Source organism: Prionailurus bengalensis, chromosome D4 (assembly GCF_016509475.1).
Source record: "Prionailurus bengalensis isolate Pbe53 chromosome D4, Fcat_Pben_1.1_paternal_pri, whole genome shotgun sequence".
NCBI classification, from domain to species: Eukaryota; Metazoa; Chordata; class Mammalia; order Carnivora; family Felidae; genus Prionailurus; species Prionailurus bengalensis.
This window is the reverse complement of record NC_057359.1, coordinates 30,549,563-30,559,267: the sequence shown is the minus strand read 5'-3', so window position 1 is coordinate 30,559,267 and position 9,705 is coordinate 30,549,563. Positions and strand designations below refer to the sequence as shown.

Sequence of the window (9,705 nt, the reverse complement as noted above, 5' to 3'; positions counted from 1 at the left end):
CTCTCCAGGTGAAATTTAAGCCTGTTTCCTCAAGCGTGTGCCTCAGCCTCAGCAAGTGTGTCTTCTATCCACTGGGTATTGAGGGTTCAGCCTGAGGCTAGAGCTGGGCCTACCAGTAGGTGGCCAGGAGGAGTGACTGGGATGGCTCCTCTCTGGTGGCAGATTCCCAGTAAGTAGCGTTCCTTGCTCTCTTACGTTAGGGGCCCCTGTGACTGACTTGGTGAAAGCTGGTCTGTTAATGCAGAAAAGTTAATGCAAAACCCTTGAAGAGTTCATGGGCAGGCCCCCTGTGGCCTTCCCGGCTGTGCAGCATTCAACTCCAGGGGCGCTGCTCATACAGATGCAGTGCGAAGGGCACCCCCTCAGGTGTCCCGCTTCAGAGCCCTTTCACCAGTCATTCCAAGGCCCTGCTCTGGGCATCTACAGATCCTTGGTTAAAATCCCTGAGGGCTGTCTTTCTGCTCTGGTCACAGGTAGGAACCTGTGGGATGCAGTCAGGGTAGGGATCCCCACTTCTCGTGTTAGGCTATGCAGCCTCCACATTTCTCTTGCTTCCTTTCTACCCACCTTGCTTTTTCCCTCTTACTGAAAACTCTTCCAGCCACCGTGCTTGCTCTCCCCTCACTTTCCCTCACCGCCAAACACGCAGGTGGGGTCATTTTGCATGGCTGAGAATGTAGGACTTGTTTGATACTTGAGTAGTTTTCCTTCCTGTTGCTCGGATGCTCCCAGTATCTAGACAGGTGGAATGCAAGGCAGGGCCACTAACATGGCCGTGCGGGTGTATCCATGTGGGTGAGCTCCCCTGGGTTGAGCAGTGCACCCATGAGGTGGAGGTGTTCTCAGTGCCCCTGGTGGGGTGGCTGTTCTCAAGGAAAGTTCTCTCTAACCTCATTGAGCCCTGGAGACTGATGTGCGCCACTCCATTCTCACCTGACAGGCATTCCCACTTACAGATGACTCTGTGCTCTGAAATCAGGCCACATTTCTGCAAAGTAACAATGCTTAGAAGGCATTGTGGTTTGGTTGGGGAAATTCCATCACCTTGAGTCACAAGCAGCGTTGTGGCTGAGGAAAAGGCTTTCCAGAGCATTTGGGAGATGGGCAGGGAGCAGCTTGGGCCTAGGAGAGGCATAAGCAGCCGCTGGACCCTGTAGGCTCCATGAAGCCCCCGGGAGAGCCAAACTTCTGTTCATTTCTGCCAGTCCTCACTGGTGACCTTGAACCTAATCTCGTGGCCTCTCAAGTCATGCCATCTCCACCTGTGCAGGAGATCTAATAAAGCTAAGAACATTTTTTATGTTTATTTTGAGAGAGTGAGCGGGGGAGGGGCAGAGAGAGAAAGAGAATCCGAAGCAGGCTTCAGGCTCGGAGCGGTCAGCACAGAGTCCGACGCGGGGCTCGAACCCACAAACTGTGAGATCATGACTTAAGCCGAAGTCCAAGGCTTAACCGACTGAGCCACCTAGGTGCCCCTCTAAGAACACTTCTAATCCCATCATGTTTTCAGGAGACTGTTCAAGAGGGACTCATGCCACTGCTGTGTGTGGTCACCATGTTACTTGCCCCTGAGCACACAGCAGGTACTTGTGGCTTCGTTCATCCCCTGCAGAGGGACAGGTTCTGCCCCTCTCCTAGCAGCTTTACCCTGGGGACTAGTAATTGAAGTGGTAATTTTGGGAGTGTGGAAGGAACACTGGGCTAGAGGGCTGGATCTTGTTTCTGCCTTATCTCCTCATCAGGCGCTAGCTAGGGACTAAGAGGAGCAAGAAGACTGTCCTTCCCATTCCCTGACTGGAAAGCATGAGACAGTTGCAAGACCGCACACAGCAGCCACTCCACCACTGCTCGTCTCCTCACGCCGCTAGTTTCTGCACCAAGGGTGGGAGGGCGAGCCTGCAGATGTAGAAGACATCTAAATGAAGGGCAAAGCCTTAATGTTAGGGATGACCCTTGGGACTAAGGACAGTGGTTCCTTTCAGGGGAGGGGGAGGCTGTGGTTGGCATGGACACTGGACAGGCTTCTGGGAAAATCAGTTTCTTAGGTGGTGTTACAAGGAAATTTGCATTTGTATCCATATTGTTTTATGATATATATTTTTTCTAAGACTTTATTTTTAAGTAATCCTACACTGAACATGGTCATCGAATTCACAACCCCGAGATCAAGATTCGCATGCTTTACCGACTGAGCCAGTTGGGTGCCCCTACAATAAAGATGTTTTTAAAATACCTTTTTCCCTTCCTCATTTTCTTCACCACATAAATACAGACCCCTTTGGGACAAAGCTAGGCAAAGCCTCAGACGCATGGGGCATGTCGAGGGCACTGACCTCAGGCCAGTGTCGGAGGATCTGGAGAGGAGGGCAGATCCCGAGTGGCTGTTTGCACGAACCGTGACCCTTGTGGAGGCTGAGACACAGCAGCAGTGAAAGGAAATGGGCAGGTCTTCTCTCACAGTGAAACTATGCTCATCTGGCTGCATGATGCCATGTGGAGGGGAGGAAAGCCCCACCTGCTGTCACCAGCGTGGCTCCTGAATAGCTCAGAAGAATAGCTGACCTTTCCCAGCTTGAGACCCAGGTCCAGTAGCTCCATAGGACTTAACCAGCACCACATGGTACTGTCTCAAAAGAAAATAGTGCCTGCACTGGGGTGGCCCGGAGGACCTAGCCAACCGAGAGGAAAAGCCCTGAACTAGTGACCAGCACTAGAAGTGCGGGTCCCCCTTGCGGCCTCTTGGGCTCTGAGGGCCTTGCCTTGCATGGGAATGAAGACATCAAATGCTTATCAGCAACATTAGGCTAAAGATGTACAGCTTCTCAAGTAGCCTGGCCAGATGTTAAAAACATCCAATGCATGATTTTAACTTTCCTGAGGCACTTCCCTGGGGGTAGCCTCTGTAGGGAGTCTGCCTCTTCCCAGACCTTGTCAGATAAGCAGCTTAGGTTTTCATCCAGTCAAGACTAGTGCCAACCCCTGCTTCCTTCAGGGGCGACACCTCTCTGTGAGGCTCCCCCAACCTCCAGGCCCTGGGACTACTCCCTCCCCCGCCCGCCATCTTCAGCTGCTGTCCCCCCAGAGTGGGGCCGGCACATTGACCTTGGCATTCAAACATGTTTGACGTCTGCTTTCCAAGAGTCTTGGGGACTGACACACTAGTTTTCTTTTGTGGGATCAATTTGTTCACTGTTACTTGTTAGAAACAGGACTACACCCACCTCAAAAGAGGAACTTGGATCAGGAAGGTCTTGCCTTGTGTATAAATCCGAACATAAGCCTCCTGCCTGCTTTGATTTTCCCTATGGCATGTTAGGGATTTCCCCTGCTCTTTGCTTCTGCTTGGTCTTCTCTGGGGCACTGTGGACAACCACAGGACCAAACCCAATTATCTATCTACCCCACCAATTGGCAAGACATAGTCCTGGTGAGCAAACAAAACCTTCTACAGGCTCAGAAACTGTACCCCATCCCCCAGAATGGTTTCCAACCACAGGACCCAAGACTGTTCCATGGCACAGGAATCTTCAGTACATCTAAGAAGGATGCGGTATTTGCAAATACAGTATTAATTCCAGTGCTATAGGCTTTTCAGCCACTATTTACAACATCAGGGAATTTTCTTGAAAGGGATCTCTGTTTTGCCGATCTTCAGAGCCAAGGTGGGCAGAGTAACTTAATGTCACAGCATCAAGCCTGCTGAGGAAAGACACACCCTCATGCTGTACCAGTTGATCATTATGGCTGAATGTGACATTCACTCTCCTGAGACTTGACTTACATCAGGTCACTCCCACTCACTGTGTCCTTCCCAGGGAGAGGAAATAAAACAGTTAATATATCTTAGTATTCAGATATTAATTTAGTAATAAGAGACCAAGGGTGGACAGTCACCCACAGCAAATGTCCTTAACTGTCATATGGCAGGGAGGTCAGCCGATTCCTTCTACTGGGTTTTCCACATTCTTTTCTCTTGACCTGGGAGTGACCAAAAGGATTCAGCTTTCTGTACACAGTTAGGAGGGAATACCAACCTTTATTTACACTTGGGTTCAAGTTCAGAGCCATCTTAAACAGTATAGCAAAGCGGGGGGAAAGCACAGATCCTGGGACCAAGTTCAGATTCCAACAGAAGCATATTAACTGTGACAACAGGCAAAGGTTATTTTCAGTTTCTGTAGTCAATTGGAGAGAGCATCACCCCCAGCTGCCCGCAGCTTACAGCTGCCTCCGCCCCAGTCCCTGCCCCGGGTGCTCGGCCAAATTCAGGCTCTGGCAGGACTCACTCTGCTGGGCATGGCAGGACTCGGTGAGTTACTGAAACTCTGAGGTAGCCCCCAACCCCAAACGTTCACCAAAGGCAAGAAACAGGAACTCGAACTGGTGTATGGGCTGGGTGAGAAAAACTGCACACGGTGTTCAATAAATACTATTTACAAGTCTTGCCAGGCAAGGACAGAGGGCATCTGTACATGGGCACTGATTTCAGATATTAGTTTCTAGGGGAGAAAAGGATATGATGGTAAGGTGTAACACTATTTTGCCTGGACCCCCTTTCTCTTGATCAATGTGTTAAATAACGATTTTAAAAATCATATGCTTAATACTCATCCTGAAAACCACCCAAACACCAAATATGCACATTTATACTAAGCGTGCGTGTATGCGTGTGTACATACACACAGAAACCACGAGGTAGTTTAAATCACCATTAAAAAAAAACCAAAAACAATACTTTTCCTAATTCTCTGTCACAGAGTGGTAGCCAATGGCTGCCCACCAGCTATTTAAAATTATCGGTTAAATGAAAACCAAAACTCAAAAACTTCCAGGAGACTGTAACACTTACAAGTAAACAGTAAGTACAGGTGTATTTTACTTCGTCAGTCTCTGGAAACTAGGCTGTGACTGCTTTCAATTAATGGTCGGTGTTACATGTATTTGCTCTAATGCTAAAGCACACAGCCTTCCCAATCTATACACCTTATGAAGTAGTCTCTGTAGATTCTATTTTACATCTTTACTCTCCAGGTTTTTGTGGAGGATTCAATACAATCTCTATGTACACATTTTAAACATTATTTCTGAACTTCATTTGGAATTATTTAAATAAAAAAATAATCACCATTCTCCACCTTCTTGGGAAAGTGCCAGACTAACCCCCCCCCCCCCCTGCCCCACAACTGGAACTGCTGCCTTGTGTCTAGAGAAATCCCTACCCCACAGCCCCCAGGCCAAAAAAGTGCAATGAATTCACACTAAACGGGAAAAAGCAACATCTATTGTTCTTAGAGTCTGACTCTCTTCCCCACACCAAGAAAAGTCTCTTCATAGGTATGCCAATGCTGTTGTAGCTTGCTAGGGAAATAGGGCTCTCTCAGGCCAGAGCAGGAAAGTCCTCAGGGTCATCCGGGTTGGGAGCAACGTCTTGTGTCTAAAGAAGAAAAGAAAAGTTTTTAAACCAACATTCACTTTACCCATTGCCACTTGGGCAGAGCCCTCTGAGAGACACATGCCTGCTCTCAACCAGGCAGGTGCTGACGGTGGGTGTGGCAGGCTCCCAGTGGGAAGAGACACAGAGAGGGGGGGTGCGGAAGGGTCCCTTCTCAGACTCGCTCTTGTCCCCTCTGCAAAATGGCCACCAGTTCCTGCCTCCCTCCCTTCCTCCCACAAACCCTTACTGAGTGACCCTTTTTGTATCTGGCACCTCCACCATCCAATAAACATGATTTAGAATATTTACTATATGGAGATACAAGGTTGATTAGAAGCAGTTCCTGCCTGACCTGGGGTTCCTTGGGGTCAGGGGAGATGCCCCGAGGAAGTCACAGCCTGGTAACTTCAGCAACAGATGGCCTATGAATGGCCCACAGGAGGGGCACCCACTGCTATTTGGAGGTGGAGCGCACATCACCATTAGGTAAGGTTTTCTAGAAGAAAAGGTTCTTCCAGAGATAAGCCTCAGTGAATGAGCAAAGGGAATATGGACCCTCAAACAGTGTAACCTGACGGTGAAGAGGTGGGGGCCTGAGGGCAGGTCTGAGCTAGAAGAGAACAGTATGCATATATTTGTCTATAAAACATTTACAAAGTGCCTACTATACACTCTAATTGTGCTGGGCACTGGGGAAACCAATAATGAGCAAAAGCAGACATGATTTGTGTCCATCCACTGTACAGACAACAGACACTGATCAACAATCACACCAGTGAGAATACAGTTACAAATGAAGACAATGCTTCAAAGAAAAAATTCTTTGCTCAAGGACTCTGACCTGGTCTGGAAGGAAATGTGACCAAAGAAGACTTCTCTGAGGAAGCAAGGTCAGAAGATCTATTCTAGGTGAGCAGGCAAATGGGCAGAAGGACCACCAGGTGCAAATGCTCCGTGGGGTCAGGAACATGCTTGTGTGAAGAACTAGAGGTAGAGCAGTGTTGGCTGAGGAGCCGGGAAGAATGGTTTGAGGTGACAAGGTGAGCTTGGGGAGGTCACAAGGAGGCCCTGAAGGGAAGGGTTCTGTCTACCCTGAAAGTACCATAAGGGCACAGGGCATATGATTGGACTGTCAGGTGATCTGATAGGATCCCAAGCCTGGGGACTTGTCTGATGCAGATGAGTGAGTTTTCTCTGGTTCTGAGAGTGCATTTACAGCAGTGGATGTGCCCGGTGACCATGGAGGCCACGGCCACTGAATGGTCTGTATCCAACTGTGTCCATGCTGCTGACCTCACTGTTCTGAACACCTGGATGCCAGACCCACACTAGATACAGGAATGGACAGCAGACCCTGACAGGCCTCCCAGTGGCACAGCCTGGGGCCCCCTCATCCTCTCACCTCCTTTAGAAAACCGTCCAGGTCACAGAGTACACACACTCACCACCACTTCTGCTCTGGGTCCGTAGTTCTCCACCCTTCTGATCCTTCCCCGGCCTCCCCGTGTGCCACCTCTGGCTCCACGCCCAGGACGAGGGAGGTTACCGAAATTAATCTCCAGCTGGGATGTGATGTCATTGGCTGCTTTCCGGAAAACGTGGGCATCATCTTCATAGTCATCCTTTACCATCTGAAACACAGTTACAGCATATCTCACACACACACACACACACACACACACACGCACGCACACCCGTCTCCATGGACACTCACTCGCTCAGCGTCGAAGCGCTATGCCGCCAGGGAGCCAATATGGCATCACAGCGGACAGTGGCCCTCCCTGATGTGCTGTCGGCACTGGGCTGCAGGGCAAGGCAAAGGTGGTGACCCCGCTGCTCTGGTTCCAGCACAGGGGTTCTGCACATTTCCCAGCCACATGTTCTCATACTCACCGTCTTAATCCAAACATCTCTCAAATTACTATTAACTCAAGTGACACCCGAGTTTTTAGCAGTTTGGCAGGTTAAGATTTAAGATTTGACATGCCTACCAGCAATCAACATATATCTTTTATATCTAAATGTATTTTGCTGAGATTAAAAAAATTTAATTTCTGCCTTTTATTTGTTCACAAATGCTACTTTGATAAATAAGGAAATATCACCTCCTTAGAATAGAACTTGATGGAAAAACTCCTTTCATTGTGGGTGCTGGCTGTACAAATACCATATGTTAAAAACTGCATGATTTACAATAAACAATTCTGACTCAAAATCTAGGAAAATAGTAAAACAACAGAGTATGGTTATCTGATGATTGCTGCAGAAAGAATTCAAGCTGCTTTTTAAGAACTATTTTTGGCCAAAATACTTTGAGAAATTACATTTTATTAAATATGAGGTCAAATAAGTTCTGTTTCTTGTTAAAAGAAAACTATATTAAATAAACTTTGTTCCAAATTTGATTTGGCTTCAATTCCTAATAATGGATAAAAAAAAAAAAACCCTCACTTGAGTAAAACATAAATCTATACAAAATATGCCAATGATCTGGGATGAGAATCTCCAAACTCTATAATGCTAAACATTCCTACTACAACTTGTCCAGAAAATGGAATCAAGTCTCCCTGAACTTACCAACCCCTTTAGGCCATCTGTTCATTACAGGTTCTGTGTTTAACATTTATGTTCCCTTCAAAGCTGCATTAAAATAAAGCAGAGGCCTTAGCTGGATGTACTGTTGAAACTAAAAAGGTGAAGGAAAGAACAATTCAGGAGCATTGACACTCTGGTAAAAAGACAGACACAAAAAACCAGTAAGAGGTGAAGTAATAGCCTACCACCTGCTTCAGAAAACAGCGGGCTCTGTGTGCTGGAGTGGGGGAGGCCGTGACGGAATAGGGGGAGGCTGCACAGGAGTAGGGGGAGGCTGTGCCAGAACAAGGGCAGCTGTGCAGGAGTGGGGATGGTCGTGGAGCAGGGGGAGGCTGTGCTGGAGTGGGGGTGGCCATGCAGGAGTCAGGGGAGGCCATGCAGAAGTAGGGGGAGGCCCTGCAGGAGTAGGGGGAGGCTGTGCCAGAGGAAGGGCAGCGGTGCCTGGGACAATACTGAGTGTGCTTTCTTGAAAGGGATCAGCTCATTTCACAGGCTGCTGGTGGTCTGAACTTTGCAAACACAAGGCATTTTACTCTATTGCTTTGTCTCTTAGGGTGCCCAGAACAAAGTAAATCAGTGACCCTAAGATTTGGCTTTTGTTGCTCTCAGAACAATTTCTGGCTAAAATCTTCAATGCCGTAACATTAACAAGATACCAAAGACATGTGCTTCGTGGAGACCAAGCTGGATGACTCAGCTAACCCAGTTGCTTCAGATATTCCAGGAGACCTCTCTCTGGAGCCAGGGAGGATGAATCTGGTGTGGATGCAGGAAAAACAGCTGCTATTTTTACCTAACATGTCAGCTGCACATTTCACATCCTGACAGCACATTTGTTTTAGGAAAAGCTTTATTTACAACGGCCCAGAACAAAAAAGAACAAAAGTGAATAGGAAAAGAGCCAACCCAGTTAGCTGATGGACGTGAAGAAATACCTCACAGAGACTTCCAAGAGAAGGCTCTCCCCTCCATGCTGCCTGTGTATAACAGCTAGTGGAGTGGCTCCAAACTTCTTAGTAAGGCCTGGAAGAGACTGGAGGTGGTAAGGCATCCTGTATTATAAATGACCCTCTGATGAAAGTATTCATTCAAAGAACACAACTAACCAAAGTGTCAATGGAAACACACACAAAGCTACACAGTTTCAAATGGAAAATCAGTGTATAATATCTAGTGGGAATATCTGTCCACCACCATCATCAACACAGAAATGTGTATTAAGATAAGCAGCTGTGACTGAATGATGTGAATTCTAAAGTTTAAAACGAGAATATTCAAGGCACCCTTAAGTTCAGTAACTTAAACAGAACGCGATTACATGACTCACTGACCATCTGCATCAATATATGCTGGGAGTCCTTTTCAAAGCCGAGGCCTCCAAAAAAGGGCTGAACACAAAGCATGAAGAGCAAGGCCCTCACGGGAGGGAGGAACAATGTGAGCAATCCTGGCTGCGGCAGCAGGGTGTGGCCAGGCAGCCGCACTGTCCCAGGGGCTCCTCCTGGGTGGCACAGTTACACGGTGGGGACAGAACTGCTGCAGTAACACAGCACAGAACTCTGACAGGTTGCAAATGATCAACTCCTCCCAATAAAATGCTCTTATTAAGAACGTGAGCTGAAAATCTAACCTAATCATGAAATGCAGAGTAGTTATCCTTTGAAATGGCACTATTC

At 47.7% G+C, this 9,705-nt stretch overlaps 1 protein-coding gene across 3 annotated transcripts in view; it reads right to left on the bottom strand.

Annotated features, from left to right (window-relative positions):
- Window positions 1–4,016: 4,016 nt before the first annotated feature.
- The window catches only part of HABP4 (hyaluronan binding protein 4), a 42,089-nt gene continuing 36,400 nt past the window's right edge, over window positions 4,017–9,705 (bottom strand). For 2 of the 3 annotated variants that reach the window (XM_043567051.1, XM_043567050.1), the window contains exons 7-8: window positions 6,880–7,065; window positions 4,017–5,434 (exon numbers count right to left, since the gene is read on the bottom strand). In XM_043567051.1, the coding sequence (XP_043422986.1) occupies window positions 5,378–5,434; window positions 6,880–7,065 (243 nt within the window). In that variant the 3' untranslated portion in view covers window positions 4,017–5,377. The remainder of the gene's footprint in view (window positions 5,435–6,879; window positions 7,066–9,705) is intronic. The other variant, XM_043567052.1, reaches the window with a different exon arrangement.